The sequence below is a fragment of the Jaculus jaculus genome, chromosome 19 (genome assembly GCF_020740685.1).
Source record: "Jaculus jaculus isolate mJacJac1 chromosome 19, mJacJac1.mat.Y.cur, whole genome shotgun sequence".
Classification (NCBI taxonomy): Eukaryota; Metazoa; Chordata; class Mammalia; order Rodentia; family Dipodidae; genus Jaculus; species Jaculus jaculus.
This window is the reverse complement of record NC_059120.1, coordinates 39,238,905-39,257,553: the sequence shown is the minus strand read 5'-3', so window position 1 is coordinate 39,257,553 and position 18,649 is coordinate 39,238,905. Positions and strand designations below refer to the sequence as shown.

Genomic DNA, 18,649 nt, shown 5'->3' with positions numbered 1-18,649 from the left:
GGAAAGTGCCTTAACCACTAAGCCATCTCTCCAGCACAGAATTGTATACTTTTTGAAGGCTAATAATTTTTACATTGTGTATAATCACCCTATTTTTCCTTATTCATTCATTGGCAAAAGTTGGGATGGGTCTAATTAGGACTGCACTGAACATGGGTGTGTGGATGTCTCTGACATCCTGATTCCAAATACTTTGGATAAATAACCAGTAGTGGGCTCACTGGATCATAGAGCTTGTCTAGTTTTAGTTTCTTGAGGACACTCCAGGTAGCTTTCTGTAACGGCTGGGCTAATTTACAAACCCTATTAACAGTGTATGAGGGTCCCTTTTTCTCCACATCCTTGCCAACACTTAATGTCTTTCATCTTATTGATAATAGCTGTCTTGACAGGTGTGAGGTGCTACCTTGTGGTTTTAATTTGCATTTTTCCCTTTGATTAGTGATGTTCAGCATTCTTTTTCATATATCAGTTGGCCATGTTTTCTTTTGGATGATCATTCTTTAATTTTGAATAAAGGCAAGTGCAAACTGTACCTTGATGTCCCTGTAAGTATAAGACAGGCCAGGAGACCATGCATTTGAATTGGGGCATGGGTTTAAGCTCATGTGTCGTATTTCCAGTTAGTTTCTTTGTAAATTTGTGACAGTGTGCTTGGAAGCATTTCATCTACCTTGAGCCAAGAAAGTGAGGACTTTCCTTTTGCTGAGAAGAGGGATCCCCTGTTGAGCTTTGTGCCAGAACCTACTAAGGGTATTGCTTGTTTCTGGCCTGCAGTGAGAAAATAAGTTCAAGGGTCAGAAGTTTTCTAAGTAGTCAAAGAACTTGAAAATTTTGATGTGCCAGTAGGGTTGTTTTTCTTTAAAAAAAAAAAAAAACAAAAAAACACAAAGCTCCTGGGCTGGAGAGATGGCTCAGTGGTTAAGGTGCTTGCCTGCAGAGCCTAATGACCCAAGTTTGACTCCTTAGTACCCACATAAAGCCAGAGTCACAAAGTGATGCATGCATCCAGAGTTTGTTTACAGCAGGTCAAGGCCCTCGCAAGCTCATGCTCTGCCTCTCTCTTGCAAATAAATAAATAAGTTTTCTTTTAAAAAAAGCTTTGAATTCTTTTATAACTGAGGACACACTTTCTACCACTTTAACAATGTTCTGAAACTTAAAGGACAACAAACACCCTGTGAACTTCAAGTTTTCCCTATGCTTGGCATGTATGTCCCCTTTCTGCGCATAAACAGCAGTCTTGACACAGACAGCGCATCCCTGGAAGCCCTCCTCAGCACACAGAGCACGTGAAGCACCTGCATAAAGTTAAACTTAATTAAGAACTTTCCCTCGCTTTTTTATTTTCTAATCTCTTCCTTATCTTCCTGAGAAAGGACTTTTCAAGAAAGCAATTATACTCTGCCAGGCTTCTTATTAAACGCAATTAGAATTTATATTTCTTTAACTATGATCAGCTGGAAAACTAAAGCTATAATTTCTGACTTCCACAGCATTCAACAAATTTCCATCTCTATTCTTTTTATGTGGTTCACACACCATCATCTCACTATGCACCTGTTCTAAGTTTCTACAAATATATTGAAGGAAAAACCAACTCAAACTTGGATGGTTTATCTTCTACAATTAGAAAACCTATCCTTTTAAATTAGTTATTTATTATTATATATAAAGCATTACATATTATATAAATATATTATATATAAATTATTTAATTATTTATTAATTATTTATTTGAGGGGGGGCAGATCAAAAGAGAGAGAATAGGCATGCCAGGCTTCTAGCCATTGCAAACAAACTCTATTCACATGCCACCTTGTGCATCTGGCTTTTCATGATCACGGGGAATCAAACCTGGGTTGTTAGTCTTTGCAGGCAAGTGCCTTAACCACTAAACCATCTCTCCATCCCAGAAAACCTATTATTTTATTTTATTTATTTTCAAGAGAGAGACAGAGAGAGGGAGAAAGAGGCAGAGAGAGAGAGAGAGTGAGCGAGCATCGGCATACCAGGGACTTTCAGCCACTGTGGACAAACTCCAGATGTGTGCGTTCCCTTGTTATTTGAGAGAAAGAAAGAGGCAGAGGAGAGAAAGAGAGAGAGAAAGAAAGAGAGAGAGAGAGAGAATGGGTGTACCAGGGCCTTCAGCTTCTACAAACAACTCCAGATGCAGGCATCACCTTGTGCATCTGGCTTATGTGGGTCCTGGGAAATTGAACCTGGGTCCTTTGGCTTTGCAGGCAAATGCTTTAACTGCTAAGACATCTCTCTATCCCATCCCAGAACACCTATTCTTAAATTTAATTTTTTTGTTTTATTTTTGAGGCAGGGTCTCATTCCAGCCCGAGATGATCTTGTAGCACAGACTGGCCTCAAACTCACAGAGATCCTCCTACTTCAGCCTCCCAATTGCTGGGATTAAAGGCATGGGCCTCCATGCCCAGCTTAAGTTTAATTTCTCTTTTTTTATACATACATATATTGTATTTTGTTCATATATACCTTTTCTTTTTTTAAACTTTTGTTTTATTTTTTATTTATTTGAGAGCAACAGACAGACAAAGAGAGAAAGAGGCAGATAGAGAGAGAATGGGTGCACCAGGGCCTCCAGCCGCTGCAAATAAGCTCCAGGTGCATGCGCCACCACGTGCATCTGGCTTATGTGGGTACTGGGGAATACAAGCCTCGAGCTGGGGTCTTTAGGCTTCACAGGCAAGTGCTTAACCACTAAGCTATCTCTCTAGCCCAATATATACCTTTTATTCTACCCCTTCCACTCTAGCTGAACCCCATCTTTTTTCCATCACTTATCATTGGCTACAACATTGAAGAGAATGACTCCCCCTCTCCCAGCACCCATGGACTATCATTAGCTCCTCAATGAGGAGCGTGTGGGGGATTCTAGTCATACCAACCAAGCAGTAGGCATCATCTGTGCGTCCCCTAATGTACTTTAACTTGTCCCTGTCTCAGTGTCAGACCTCATAGGTCAAGGGCTCAAGCTCCTCCCCTTCACAGGCTGTGGGAAGACGACCAGTTATAAACTTGGGTTCCCATAATTGCCTCCTCCAGTTCCATTCGTTTGTTCCAGTGGCTTGTGGAACTCAGGGAGACTTTTATGTTTTATGCTGGTTTGCTATAGAGGCTGCAGAGGACACAGCTGGGGAGACAGATACAGTGTGCCAGGCTCAGGGAAAGAACCCTGCCAGGATGTGTCACCCTGCGTGTTCAGCTGTCCCAGAGCTGTCTGAACTCTGTCCTGTGTGGCTTTATGGAACCTTCATTGCACAGGTGTGAAGGACCCAAGAACACTACCGCAGGAAGGTGACTAGACACAGAGAGTAGGAACCAATGCAACAGGCATTGTGGGGAAGCCAGGGAGACTGTCTGGATTCTTCTTGGCCTTTCTGCAGCCTTCCTGGTAGGACCCCTTCTGGAGGAGGGTTTTGTGATCTAGTGTCTGACAGGTAGGCCAGAGGATTTCTTTCCTCTTTCCTTCTTTCTTTCTTTCTTTCTTTCTTTCTTTCTTTCTTTCTTTCTTTCTTTCTTTCTTTCTTTCTTTCTTTCTTTCTTTCTTTCTTTCTTTCTTTCTTTCAGAGCAACAGACACAGAGAGAAAGACAGATAGAGGGAGAGAATGGGCGCGCCAGGGCTTCCAGCCTCTGCCAACGAACTCCAGACGCGTGCGCCCCCTTGTGCATCTGGCTAACGTGGGACCTGGGGAACCGAGCCTCGAACCGGGGTCCTTAGGCGTCACAGGCAAGCGCTTAACCGCTAAGCCATCTCTCCAGCCCCAGAGGATTTCTTTAAGGCCAGCTCCAAGACAGAAAGGCAGGGAGAGGTTAGAGCCAAGCTTGTCCAATCAGCAGCAGCATGTGGCCCAGGAGAGCCGTGTATGCAACCTAACACAAATTGTAACATTACTTAAAACATTATGGAATCTTTTCTTGTGACTTTTTTTTTTTTTTTTTTTAGCTTGCTTATGTGGTTCTTGAGCATGAACTCTGTATATCACAATGTCATGTTGCAATATCAACAGACTGGACATACCTGATCCATGAGCCATCTTAGTGAGAGACATTCTAGTTTCTATAATCTGCCTTGGGGAAGGAGCAGTTGTTTTTTATGACCTGCCCTGGGGAAGGGAAGGCTGTTTCTATGGCTTGCCCCGAGGAAAGGACAGTCAGTTTCTCTGGCCTGCTGTGGGGAGGGCTTATGAGCCTTGAGCTAGGGAGGACAATAAAAACCTATACATCATCCTATCACAGATCTGTCTGGCTTCTGGACTTCCAGTCTCACCACCACCCACCTTACCGCAGCAGAAACAGAACAATCAGGTCTGTAATGGAAGCCACATCATTCCGCTGCTCTCCTCAAAACTCATCACTGGGCTCTGTATCAAATGCACCTTCTGGGGCTGGAGAGATAGCTCAGTGATTAAAGCCTGATGGCCTAGGTTCGATTCCCCAATACCCATGTAAACCCAGACACACAAAGTAGTGCACATGTCTGGAGTTCCTCTCTCTCAAACAAATAAATATATTAAAAACAAACACCAACATACCTGCCTTCTTCACTGTGGCCTCACGAGCAGCTGTGATTGGCACTGGCATTCCTGACTTCCTTTCTCAACGCACTCTGTTCTGGAGTCCAGCTCCAGCCACGCAAGCCCACTCCTCACATCAGACACAGCTCTACAGGACACGTGGAATGTCTGACCTGTGTGGTCACATGCTTTCCTTGATGTTTGGTCCTCTCCTCTCTAAGGTGTCCTCCAAACCCTCTGTGTTCTGATGGAGGCCGTGCCCTCATCCCGTCACCCACCACTGCATCCTTTCTCTTCTCTTTCATGTCCACTATTTATAACTCCCACAATCTCCTTGATCATTTCCTTGTTTCAGGCTGTCTTCTTCCTGTAAAAGTAGAGACCTTCAAAGTCTGTTCATTACCATAAACCAGCACTTAAACCACACCAGTTCTGTCCCTGGGAAATGATGGGTAAAGAACTTTCAGAGTACCAGCCAAAAGATGAGGTGCCCAGTGTATTGAGAGACATAAGGATGGGTCAGCACATCTGTACCCTCAGGATGTGAAGGGCTCCCGGAAAGGATCACACATGGGCAATAACAATATGCTCTGAGGCCAGGGAAGGGAGAAGATGACTCTGTCTGGTGACATCAAGGCCAGCCTTGGCTAGGGGGTTGTGGTTAATCTCAAAGACAAAAGATGTCCCAGGCATGGTTGCACACACCTATAATTTCAGGAGGTGGAGGCTGGAAGATCTGGAATTTGAGGCCAAAATGGGCTACAGAATGAGACTCCATTTCAACAAGCATTAACAAAACAAGCAGTAAGCATAGCCTGCTGGTACCTTCTAGTTCATTCCAGTCAGTGTTCTGACCGGCCTGCCTTTTTAGACATGCTTGACAGCTGAATGCTCAGCCAACTTCCCCTTTCAAAGGCCTGCAGTTGGTTTTAATATTCTTGGGCTGGATTCACTCAGTCATTTGCAGGTAAATGTAGATAGAAGCATAAACAAACAAACAAACACACAAAACAAAACCCAACATGCTTATGTATAAAACATCAAACAATGATTTAGACAATTTTGTTTGTTTAACTGAAATAAATATTTCTATGTTACTGCATTTGTCTTTGAGGATATGTTACCATTATCATATAGATTAGCACATAGGCCTAGGCAAATCAAAATGCTAATAAAATATGAAGACATGTGGACATTAACACTGGATTTGTGAGGCTAGCGGTGGTGGACTGCGTTACACATGCCATTTCCACAATGTGGGTAAAGGTGAGTGTCTTCTCAGCTAGCAGAGCTTGCTCTTGGGCTGGGGAGATGTTTCAGTGGTGTTTGAAAGTGCTTACTGCCCAAGGCCTGAGAGCTAGAGTGCAGATCACCAGAACCCATGTGAGGCCAGATACAAGCAGTGGCACACTTCTGTAATACCAAAGTGCTTAGGGCAATGGCTGGCAGAGTCAGGAGAATCCTGAGGTTCCTGGGCCAGTTAGTCTGGTACAAACAAGAGAGACTGTTTCAGACAAGGTGGAAGGCAAGGGACAATACCTCATGGCTGTCCTCTGACTTCCTCACGTGTGCTACAGCATGCACTTGCCCAAACATATGCACGCACACACACAGAGTTTTTAATTAAAAATTATTTTGGTGTGTATGTGTGTACATGTGTTTGTGGGTGAATGTGGGTGCATCTGTGTCACAAGTGTGTGAAGGTCAGAGGATGGCCTTCCTGCCCTCCAACCTTGTTTGAGGCAGGGTCTGTTCACTTCTGCATTCCACAGCTGGCCCAGGAGCTCTCAGGAGAGTCTCCTATCTCTGTCACGTGTCTCCCTGTAGGCACACTGGAATCACAAATGTCCACTGGAGTGTCTGATCTTATGTGAGAGGTGGGGATCTGAACTCACACACTCATACTTTTATAGCAAGTGCTTTATCCACTGAACCATAGTCTCAGCTCCCTGTTTTCCACACTCCTTCTCTCACTATACTGGGGATGAACCTAGGGCCTTGTGCATACTAGGCAATTAATTGCTCTATCACTGAACTACAACCCCCATCCTCACACCTCTTTAAAAAAAAACTTTTATTTATTTATTTATTTATTTATTTATTTGAGAGAGAGAGGGAGGGAATGGGCATGCCAGGGCATCCAGCCACTGCAAATGAACTCTGGGTGCATGTGCCACCTTGTGCATCTGGCTTATGTGGGTCCTGGGGAGTTGAACCTGGTTCCTTTAGATTTGCTGGCAAGTGCCTTAACCGCTAAGCCATCTCTCCAATTCCCCCCTGTTTTTGGAAACAGGCTCTCATTGTATTCCAGGCTGACCTGGAATTCTAACCCAGGCTGGCCTCAAGCTCACCGTGATCCTCCTACTCATCCTCCTGAGTTCTGTGATTAAAGGTATGAGCCACATGCCTGGCTTCACTTTTATTTTGAGGCTGGGTCTTACTAAGTTGCCTGGTTCACCTTAAACTTGTGATTCTCCTGCCTCAGCCTCTCTAATAGCTGGGGTTTTAGGCCTGTACTACATGGCCTGGCTAGTAAAGTTTTTGCAGCAGATTAGAATTTAAACAATTCAAGATGATTGTATTATAGCCATTGCTGGGGAAACCAGATTATTCATACGTTCTGTAGAGAAGGTAAATATTTATACTGTCTGCTCCACCTATCCCCACTTCCAACTTTAAAATTTTTTATGTGTGTGTTTGTACATGCAAATGTGTACCCATGCATGTGGAGGGCAGAGGCCAAACCCAAGAATTATACTCAGCTATGTCATCTACCTCCTTTGCGATAAGGTCTCTCATCAGTCACCAATTAGGCTAGACCTAGCTGGCCAGTGAGCCCCACAGATCCTTCTGTCTCTGCCTTCCCAGTGCTGGGATTTCAAGCGTGCACCACCCATGCCTGGCATTTTACCTGGGTAGAGGATCAAACTCAGGTCCTCATGCCCAGCCTTATTTTTGTATTCACTTCTTAAGACAGGGTCTCATGCATCTAGTCTATACTTGAACCTGCTTATATAGCCAACGATTACTTTGAAGCTCTGATCCTTCTTAGCTTTCTGAGTGCTGGGATTACCAGCATGAGCCATGAAGATCATCTTGTAATAATTTATGTTGGGACACATGCTAAAGTTTCATGTATTCTGTATAGGAGTAAATATTTTTACCACCTAACCACTCCATCTCTTTCCCTTTAATACTTCATCTAACTACTGGTGGTTTGAGTTACCATTTCTAGAGATTCAGGTTTTCATGAAAGAAACTTATGAGACTAGAACTGAAAGTGGACCTGGACATTCCCCCTACATGTGTTGTGTCTTGCTTTGGACAGCCACACACAGCTGGGGACACAACAAAGGAATAACTGTGGGTCATGTCAGAAACGATGGAAACTTATACGTTCTGTCCTTGAAAGTTTGTATTGAGAGGGGCAGGGTTATTTAACTTATCAGGATCACTCAACACAATGGCATGAAATAAAGCTTCCAATGCAACGAGTCTGTGGCAGGCACTGTGGCCTGCCTCTCGAGACGTCAGTCTCTCCCCCGCATCCACAGGGAGACCCTCCAGTTGTACCCAGCCAGAGTGTAGTAGCATGCCTTCCACACTCGAGAGAAGCAGCCAGATTCACAAGTCTGGCTCTGGTCTCCTTGGCAGAGACTGGCTTAGTCAGATACTTGGGGGATGGTGGCTAATGAGTCTAGAGGGTTAAGTCTTGTTAGGGGCCTTTAGAGAAGGCTTCCTTGGGCTACACAAAGGAGATGCAGAAACACTTTCCCTTCTTTCCATCTTTGATCACTGTTGGATGAGAGGATATGATACTTGGACTTGGAACTACTGCAGCCACCCTGGGACCTAACTTAGGTGTTTTCCATACTTAAACACATTCTAGCTCTATAAAGTGGAGATAGCCTAAAGAAATTTTGGAAATCATCAAACTCCATTGCTTCACTTTTGGTTGTTGTTGTTGAACCAGGTTCATACCGTTTGCCTTAGTAGTAGTTCCGAATAAAAACTGTAACTCTTAATCCCAGCCTTAGACTTGGGAAACAGTGATAAACACTAACAGCGTCCAAGTAGGTGTCATTTCAGGGGGAATTAAAATGTGATCCTTTTAACTATGTAGTAAGTCACTCATTGGGTGGGTTGAGAATTTATAGACTATTTAAAAAAAAAAACATTTTATTTATTTGAGAGAAAGAGGCAGATAGAGAATGGGCATGCCAGGGCCTTTAGTCACTGCAAACAAATTCTGGATACATGTGCCACTTTGTGCACCTGGCTTTATGTGGGTACTGGGGAATCAAATCTGGGTCCTCAGACCTTGTAGGTGTCTTAACTGCTAAGCCATCACTCCAGCCCATTAGAGTTTTTTTTTTTTTTTAATAAACTGAACTAATGTTCTCTAAAACTTAGTACTTGTAGAATTGAAGAGGTGACCGACAATGAATTTAGTCTTCTCATGAATATGACAAACACAAGCTAAAATAACAGGAGCGGGACTGGGGAGATAGTTCAGTGGTTCAATGCTTTGTTTGCAAAGCCTGATGGCCAGGTTCAATTCCCCAGTACCCAAGTAAAGCCAGACACATAAGGCGGCACATGCATCTACAGTCTGCAGCAGCAGGAGGCCCTGGTGTGCCCATTCTCTCTCTCAAATAAATATTTAAAATAAATAAATGAATAAAATAACAGGAGTGTTTGCTATAGGCCACCCCCCTGCTGAAGGCTGGGCCCAAATAGTTGCAAACAAGCATTTCCACAACTCAGTCAAGCACTGTTGTTCTACCATTCTGTGGGTGGGGGACTGAAGTTCAGCGACATCAGCCGCTTGCTGAAGGTCAAAGGGCCGGGAAGCAGAAAAGCTGGGCTGTGAGTCTCACTCTGAAGCTCAAGCTCCTAATCACAGCAAAAGAATCGACGTATGGTCAGGACTGTCAGATATTGTTGGGTGACTGCTTTACAACTAGCCTCCCTTTCATCTCCCAAACAGAAAGGGGTGATTCACTGTAATGAACTGTGGCAATTCCATTTCCTTTTGACAGTGACTGATCTTAAGTGGGCATGTGACAATTTCTCTAGCCATTAAGGGAGATTTTACTGTGTGAAGGGACAATATAGTAAAGATTTTTTTTTTCTCCATAAAATTGGGAGCAGCACTTCCTTGAGTCCTCTTCTTGCTTCATATAATGACCCCTCAGGATGTACTGGCTGGAGCTGTGGCCGCCACATTGTAATTAAGAAGTGACAAGCTTGGAGACAAGGAGCAAACACAACAAAGACTTCAGTCCTTGATGACAGTGATCATGTTGCTCAACGTGTCTACAAAGTACCTACACTTGAACTTTATGTTAGAAGATATGAAAGTGATATCACACTTTCAGCTACTATTTGTCAGATGTTTTGTTCTTCACTGCCAAAGGCATTCTAAGCAGATACAATCTAGGCGGGGACATGCCTTCTGAGTTTCATCCAAATTAGACGTGAAAAGAATCAGGACTTCACCCAGGAGTCTCTTAGTCTAAAGTAGCTGTTCAGGAAAAGAAAAAAAAAAAAAGGCTTTGTTTTAGATGTAAGTCTGAGCACTCCACATTCCCGTTTCCCTCCAGATGCCCTGTTTTCTCTGCCCCAAGAGGCTGTGGCATCAGAAACCTCCCCTATCCTCTGGCTTCCTTTGACTTGGCCAGTGGGGGCCTGTGCAGGGCAGAGGGCGGACCAGGAACTCCCAGCCCCCTTTCTTGGGTGATTTCTGAGCTGTGACTGCACCGTGGACTGAAGGTCACTGGCTCCTGACAGGAAGCCTCGGAACCCCTGAGCCTGGCAAACCGTTCCTTCCTTGCTGGGACAGATCCTGGAGCCTTCAGGGCTCTGCTTCCCTTGTGGTTTCCCACGCCCCTCCCACATGTTTGTGAGGTGCCATTTGTTTCCTGAGGCCAGGACTGATACAATGGTGCGAAGGAAATCACCGCAGCTGTTTGAAGCTCGGTCCCGCCGGTTCCAGCTGTGGAGTTCCTCCGAGTTCAAACAGGTTTTTTTTTTTTTTTTTTTAAACCATTAAAGGGAGCCAGGAAACAAGTCACGTCACAAACAGAGACAAAGTAGGATAGCTGAGAGAAAATCCTTCCTACTTGAGAACAAGAAATCCTCGAAGGCTATCTGGAAGGGATGGGATTTTTTTTTAAAAAGAGATTGGATGAAGGATGCTCCAAACACTGGGAAGAGTGTGCGTGGAGCCAGGAAGGAAAGTTCAAGTTTTTGAAAAACAAAAATCACACCTGGGACGTCACGTCTTTATTTGCCACCTCTTTAACAGATGAGCAGACAAGAAGAGGACCTGGCTAAGGTCAAAGCAAATAAGCAGTAGTCAGGATTTCAACTCAGGTCTGCAGGCGCCAAGCTGCTTATGACCCACCTCCTTGCCTCTTCCCCCAGCGATCTGCTTGCTCGTCAATCTCTCCGCTAGGCTGCGACCCCCTCGAGAGCAAGGCCCGTCTTCATCCTCGAGGCGCAGTCGCCAGTGCAAGGATCTTTTCTTTGCAGCCCGGGACACTGGGCTCAGAGAGGTGTTCTACCCTGCCCGGGGTCACATAGCCGTGAAGCGCAGGGCTGTATTTTCACTCTCCACGAGCCGGGCTCCGAAGCCTGGGCTTCAGGGGTCGTTCGGTAACATTTGAAGAGCGAAGGAGCGCACAAGACACGCTGACTCCGCATAAGCGATCCGCTGCAACAGGCCCCTCCGGAGGCCCCGCCGCGGGGACTGCTCGGGACTGGGCTCGAGGGCTCCAGCCCCAAGCTCAACGCTGCAGGGCGCTGGGCGACGGCTCCCAGGCTCCGCCCCCGTCGGGCTTGCGGGCCACGCCCCCACTTCGAGGAGTGGGGTCACTCCCGGCGTGCGAGCTTTCCTGGCTGGAGCCTCGGGGCGGAGGGCCTCACGCGGCCCAGCGACCTGCTGCCCGCTCCCCGGCCCACCCCTCTCCTTCCCTCCCCTCCGCCTCGCCTCACACTCCAAACTTCTTTTTTTCCTCCCTCTCTAAACTTCAGTCATTCTAGTGCCCGCCTCCTCTACTACATCCAGCCAATCAGCGCTCCTCCTTCCCGACAAAGGCCCGCCTCTCTGCCTGAAAGAAGCCAATCCCTGGCGCGAGAGTCGAGAGCTGGGGCGCGTCCCTCAGCGCCCGGCCGGTGACGGCAGCGCGCCGGGCGCCGCGCGGCGGGAGGGGGCGGGGCCGGGGTGAGGGCCGGGCGAGGGCGGGGGAGGGGACCGGCGAGGAGAGAAGGAGGAGGAGGAGGTTGCGGCGGGTTTGAAAGCGGCAGTTTCCTGGCAGCCAGTGGCAGGCGTTGGTCTCTGCGCTCCGGCTCCGCTGCGGCCGCGGTCGATCCGGCGACGGAGGCTCCGCGCGCCTGTGCGCGGCCCCGACGGACTCTCGCGTTCCGGCTTTGCCCTGAGCTCCCGCCCCCCTGCCTCTCTCGCAGCCTTTTCCCGCCGCGCGGGCGCCGAGCCCGGGGCCGGCCGGGCGGCCGTCAGTCCGTCCGTCGGCGCTGACCCCGCCCGAAGCCCCTGCCTCTGGGAACCGCCCGGGGACGTCCGCTCTCGTTTCGCTCCGCGCCCCGCTCGGTGGCCGTCGCCGAGCCCGGGAGGCGCGGCCCGGAGCGAGCGGCGTCAGAGGGGCGTCTCGCTGAGGTCGGGGGGCCGGCACGGCGGGGGGCCCCCCTGACCGGACTGCGAGGGGCCCGCAGCGGCGCCCCCTCTCCCCCCCCCCGGGCCGCTCCCCATGGTGCAGCGGGGGTCGGGATGTCGAAGACGCTGAAGAAGAAGAAGCACTGGCTCAGCAAGGTGCAGGAGTGCGCGGTGTCCTGGGCCGGGCCCCCGGGCGACTTGGGCGCCGAGATCCGGGGCGGCGCGGAGCGCGGCGAGTTCCCGTACCTGGGGCGGCTCCGCGACGAGCCCGGCGGGGGCACCTGCTGCGTGGTGTCGGGCAAGGCGCCCAGCCCGGGCGATGTGCTGCTGGAGGTGAACGGGACGCCCGTCAGCGGGCTCACCAACCGGGACACCCTGGCTGTCATCCGCCACTTCCGCGAGCCCATCCGTCTGAAGACCGTGAAGCCAGGTGCGCGGGCGGGCCGAGGCCGGGGACGGGGGAGGGGTTCCCCGAGAGGGGAAGGGTGGCCCCGGGGCTTCCCGGGTGACCGCTGGGAACGCTGAGCCTCGGGGATGATCTGCCAGCTGTCACGGCGTTGCGACCCAAGCTCGGTCTCCCACCGCAGCAAGAGTTTTCGCCTGGAGCTGGGAAGGCCAGCCCTTTTCTACTCTCCTTTGTGGAAGAGGTCCTCTGGTTGTCGTATTTGCTCTGGAACGGTCTAACTGGGGGAAAAGGGGCTTCTCTATGGAGACCTGTCGCCGGATCGGGTGCCAAGGTTATCCCCCGGAGTAACTGCGAGGCTCAGCACACCAGCAGACGTTTGGGAAGCTGACCGCCCAACTCTGGGTCCGGGTGGTTCAGGTGTCTGGGTACCGGTGAGGTAGTGTGTGGTGTGTGGCACAGGTGTGAAGAAGACCTGGCTTGCCTAGCTAGTGAGTGCGTTGATAAAGCTTCCGATTGCACAGAATTGGATGAAGCCAGGCTTAGAAAGCACCCTGGTCGCCTCCGTGGCTTTTATGCTAGTACAGTGTGCTGCAAAGCACGTTACGTTTATGGCATACTTGCCAGTTTCAAAGCATTGATCAGACTGCGTACAGTCAGCTCTGATAGTATGTAGTAGTCTCATGAATCTGTAATTGAGAACCGTGTGGGTCGAACCCAGCATTGGTAAAATGTGGTTTGGATTTTGAGATGTAGGCGAGAATTATGACTACAACGTTATTAGAAATCGGGTTGTTTTTATTGAATGTGATCTAACACACCGAACGCCAAAATATAATCAGCGGCCTTATTGTGACCTGGGTTAGATTTCGGTCTGTTGTTTCACCACAAAATGCTAGAAGATTCTGGAGAAAAATTTAATCTGCTGTCTCCCAGGTTTTTTGTTTTTTTTCCTTCCTTCCTTAGCAACTTACTTTGGAAAGATATCTACTCGTCTTTGAGCTTAATTGTAACTGAAGGCTATATACATGTGTGTGTTGGGGGTATGTAACATACATAGTCTACAACCTTAAAATTAATGTCTGTTCTTAGCCTATTTTGTCATATTCATTTTATGTTTTTGAGTTCATGTGAGGTTTTCTTTAATGTTTAGAACTTTGACAGACTGTAAACAGCTTTTTCTGTATCGTTTTGAGAACTGTAAGATTCTTAACTCCCAAGACCTTATTTTGAAGGGAGGAGGAAAGAGTTTAGGGCTGTAATTTAGCAAAATGCTATACAGGCAGCATTTCATAGCCTGGGTACCACAGAGTTCAAATTCATGAGTCAGGGAATAATGAGAACATCTGCATCCTCACTTTGCTTTGTTTAGATCAGTTGAGGCATGGATGAGAGTATAGTTGTTGTTTAAAGAGATTGCTCTGAAGTTCGCAGGTTGAAAGAAGTTGTTCTGTTCCAAACTGTTGTCATTTGATAGAAAAGAGTAGAGCAATGGCTCCTTAATAAATATTAGTGTGGCTTACATATTACACAGTTTCTACCTTTACACCAAATTTAAGAAAATAGCTCAGGGTTTAGCGTGTTAGGCAGTCATATTAACTGTGTTGAACAAACTTTCTGGCCCTAGACTGTAGTTGGCATTTTTATTTAAAAAGACTTTGCCTTCTTGGCATTCAAAGTCTCTATCCTACTTTAAATACTTAGCCAAAATATAGGAAGTAACTTGTTGGTGTTGTAATACATCTTAAATCATTAGCAATAATTCTGAATGCTACTCTTGTATTTTAAAGCCCTGATAATTTCTAATGGATATCATTGTTTCTGTGTTCTTTGAGATTCAATATGCTTGGTTCTAAGCAAATTGTAATTTAAAATTTTTAATCTCTGTTAGGTATTATGTTAAATGGCTTTCCTTAAAAGCAACATTTGTAGTAATAGCAAGGTTTTTGTAGGTTAAACGCAAACTTTCCATTTTAGAAATTAAGAACTTGGAGAGGCTGACTGTGGATCTTTAAGTTTACTTACAGTCTAAGTGTCATCTCTAGAGGAGACAAAGATCCTACACTGTTGTGATTCAGTTAGAAAGGAGGGAAATGCAGAGTAAGGCGATTTCAAAAAGAAACCTTTCCTTCTTTGTTTTTTCCATTTTATCCAAACTTTGAGAAAGATGAAGTTTTCAGTTTAATAAGGTACTATACAATAAACAGCATTCTGTCTCTTGTCTTGACTAGTAGCTCTTTGTTAAACTGTACTCATAACATATCATTTACAAACTAGCACAGTGTGAGCCCAGTGTAAGCTGTAATGTTCATGGGGAGTGATCTCATTGTCTTCTGATGGTCCACGGCAGGGGCAGGAGCAGGAGCAGGGCTGCGGGACATGGCTGCGAGGGGAGCCTGGCCAAACCAGTGCCATCTCTGGGTGCTTAAAGACAGTTCTTTTTTTTAAAAATAATATTTTATTTATTTATTTATTTGAGAGAGAGAATGAGAAATAGAGAGAGAGAGAAAGAGAGAGCATGGGCACACCAGGGCCTCCAGCCACTGCAAATGAACTCAAGATGTATGTGCTCCCTTGTGCATGTGGCTCACGTGTGTTCTGGGGAATTGAACCTGGGTCTTTTGGCTTTGCAGCCCAAGTGCCTTAACTGCTAAGTCATCTCTCCATCCCTTAAAGACAGTTCTTTCTGGCAGTGGTTGTGTTTACTTTTAACTTAGGGTAGTGTATTTTTCTTTCTTTTGTTACAATCTTTAAAGGATAATTGAAATTCTCTTTAAAATTTGGTTCCTACTTTCCGACTTTTCCTGAGAGAATTGGGGAGTTTCTTAGTTTTAGTATTAGCATAGTGCTTAGCAGTCAGTTCTTTTCCTGTTCTTAGGAGACTCTTTAGAACTTTATATTTTCCCAAAAGTAAAGAAAGCTGAATTTTCCCTCTGGTGAAACCCTTCTCTAGCATGAGTTTCTGTGATTTGACCTCAAGTATATATTTTTAAGTTATATATAATTAAGTAATTTCTGTGCTGTGTGTATTGAGTGTGCTAGGGTCTCTTGATGCTGTAGACAAACATGGGATGATTGTACCACTTTTTGCATGCTGTTACATGGGTGGTTGGTGAATTGAACCCAGGCTTGCAGGCTTTGCAAGCAAGCACCTTTAAACATTGAGCAATCTCCCCAGTCTCCAGAGTATATTCTTAAAACTTTTTTTTTTTTAATTTGGATTAATTTAGAGACAAGTAGTTAGTTAGTTTTGTTGTAAAAGACTGTAAACTGAATGTTCAGAGTTTTATAGAACATCTTCATTGTCTATTGCCTTACTGCATTGCCCTCACCTTAACTTCAGTACTGTACCTAAATCACAGGCAGCAGCCAGTTGCCTTAATGCAGCCAAGCAGTTGGTTTAATATTTAAAAAAATACTTATGCATTAAGTACAGGTAAAAGTGTTCTTTACTGACTCTGTGACATCCAGTGTCTATGAGACTTTTGTTAAAATGAACTCATTTCTTGAAATACATTTCCCTCTTGGTAGGAAAATATTACTGGATGCTTTTAAATAAGGAATATTTATGGTACACAAATAATGAAAATTGTGGCTTCTCTACTTTCGGATCTTTTCGTTAGTGTTTGGGGGTTAGTGGTTAACAGGACAGTGAGTTTTGTTAGTAGTTGTAATGTCTGAAGAGCAAGAGAAATGAGAGCTGTTTGCTAATCTTGATTTGCAGTATTCAGTATCTTTTAAACAATAGAAACCAGATTGAGTGAGGTAGCATCTTTTTTAGGGGTAGTGCCATCATAGTTTGATAAACCTTAATTTGAAATATTCCTGCTTTTCCAAATTTTGGTGTCTTTTTTTTTTTTTTTTTTTGAGGTAGGGTCTCACTCTAGCCCAGGTTGACATGGAATTCAGTATGGAGTCTCAGGGTGGCCTTGAACTCACGGCGATCCTCCTCCCTCTGCCTCCCAAGTGCTGGGATTAAAGGCGTGTGCCACCATGCCCGGCTTTTTTTTTTTTTGAGGTAGGGTCTCACTCTGGCCCAGACTGACCTGGGATTCACTGTGGAGTCTCAGGGTGCCCTCCATCTCATGGCGATCCTCCTATCTCTGCCTCCCAAAGGTGTGTACCACCACACCCAGTGGTGTCACTGTTTTAAAAGAAATATTTATTTGTTTGAGAGAGGGAGAAAGAGGCAGATAGATAAGAGAAAGGGCATGTCAGGGCCCCAGCCACTGCAAATGAACTCCAGACACATGCTCTGCCTTGTGCGTCTGGCTTATGTGAGTCCTGAGGAATCGAACCTGAGACCTTTGGTTTTGCAGACAAGTGCCTTAACTGCTAAGCCATCTCTCAGCCCTCAGTTTTCTTTCTTTGAAGATCTTAACTTAGTGGTTGGGTTCAGGATTCTGCTCATTGACACTTTGATTTGCTATGATTTATGGGTTTGTGGCATAGCAGCACAACTGATTTGCTGACTCTTACTCCATCATTAACAATTCTTTTCTATATCACTTTGTAGGAGTACTATGTCCAGACATTTTCCATGTATTTGATTTGGTTTCCTTTTCTAGTCTATCGTTCTGGTTGCTGTATTGATGTTCCCTTTACCCCTGGAATCCCTATAATTTAGTCTGTAAATTTTACTTTCCTAGTTTAACTATTTTAACAATTCTTTAATTTCTTGCCATCTTAGTGACTGAAGCACTTAGCATTTGGCCCTTTCACATTTCAGATTACTTTTTGTTTTATTCAGTTTATTACTAAAACTGAACTTCTGGAGAATATTTTGAATATTATAGAGAATATATATTATTTTTTCCTCTGAAATTGTTAAATCTACTTTGCATCCTGGTGTTGGAATTGCAGGCATGCATCAACATGCCTAGTTTTAAGTGGGTGTTAGGAATCAAACCCAGGGCTTTGTGCATGGTAGGCAAACACTTTACCATCCCTTGTGATTTTACAAAGGACAAAAGTTTTGGTATTAAAGAATAGAATTGTTTCACCTTGAATTAACAGTTTTTATTCCTGTTCTGAGAAGTAAATATCTTGAAACACTACATTACAGTAGTGATACAAACTAGAGGTATTGGGTTCGTTTTTTTCTGCCCGTTAAAGAATTTAAAAGTAGGAAAGGGTTTAAAAGAATAAAGTTTATATTAAAGTCAGAGGAAAAGAAGCAGAGAACAGAGTCCTCAGGAAGGAGGGGATTCCAGAGCTGGGAAATCCGCAGTCACAGGGAGAACTGGACTTGGGAAAATCCACCTTGCCAGAGTCCATGATTGGTCATTTTATATAAAAGAGAAGGCACTGTTTAGTTTATGATGCATTTAGTACTGAACAGGTCCCAGAAAGCTCACCAAGCCAGGCCACTGGTGGGAAAATTCATTTAGGCCAGGAAGAATTTGGAACTGGGGTCACCCCCTTTACCATCTTGGGTTAGAATATAATCATGTACCAAGGGCTTGTTTTCCCTGTCTGCCTAGCCAAGGAAACTGTCTAGTTCCTGCGGTGTTTCAGTAGGAGAATGGATGTCCTCAATAGGAAGCTGTTACCAAGGTGGGTTCTCAGTAATGAGGAGGCTGCTGTTGTGAAGAGACTTGTTTGTGGGGAAGAGTGGCAAACCCATTCACCTCTCTTCCTGTCCTTGAAGTCCAATATTCAGAACGTTTTCCATGAAATGCTATTGTTTTTACTTTCTAAACAGAAAATGGAAAGTCCTTTTGCTGGCATACAGTCACTCCCCATAAACACCTAGTGATGCCCCCACGGTGGGCCAGCACTAAGTTTAGTACTGGTCATGACAAAATGAATCAAAAATAGTGTCTTCAAGAAGTATACAACATTGTGGGAGCTGAATGACTCATTAGTAAGAAATACCTGTAGGAAAGGTTTATTTATTTTATTTTTCTCCCAGTGCTTAACAGTTCAGGTATGTTTTAGTCTGGATTTAGGTAAAAAATGAACTAAGTAGTTGTATGTCTTGCTGTACTAAGGTACTGTGAGCTTTGCATGGTAGTGTATGC

The 18,649-nt window shown here is 45.5% G+C and overlaps 1 protein-coding gene and 1 long non-coding RNA gene across 4 annotated transcripts in view; one reads left to right on the top strand and one right to left on the bottom strand.

Moving 5' to 3' along the window:
* Positions 1 to 9,833: 9,833 nt before the first annotated feature.
* LOC123456080 lies at positions 9,834 to 11,364 on the bottom strand. The gene is made up of 2 exons (XR_006634304.1): positions 10,958 to 11,364; positions 9,834 to 10,075 (listed from the first exon to the last, which is right to left on the bottom strand). It is a non-coding gene; the product is annotated as an uncharacterized LOC123456080 (long non-coding RNA).
* Positions 11,365 to 12,321: 957 nt separating this feature from the next.
* Magi3 (membrane associated guanylate kinase, WW and PDZ domain containing 3) overlaps positions 12,322 to 18,649 on the top strand; it is a 261,567-nt gene continuing 255,239 nt past the window's right edge. For all 3 annotated transcript variants that reach the window (XM_045137897.1, XM_004667556.2, XM_004667558.2), the window contains exon 1: positions 12,322 to 12,653. In XM_045137897.1, the coding sequence (XP_044993832.1) occupies positions 12,338 to 12,653 (316 nt within the window). In that variant the 5' untranslated portion in view covers positions 12,322 to 12,337. The remainder of the gene's footprint in view (positions 12,654 to 18,649) is intronic.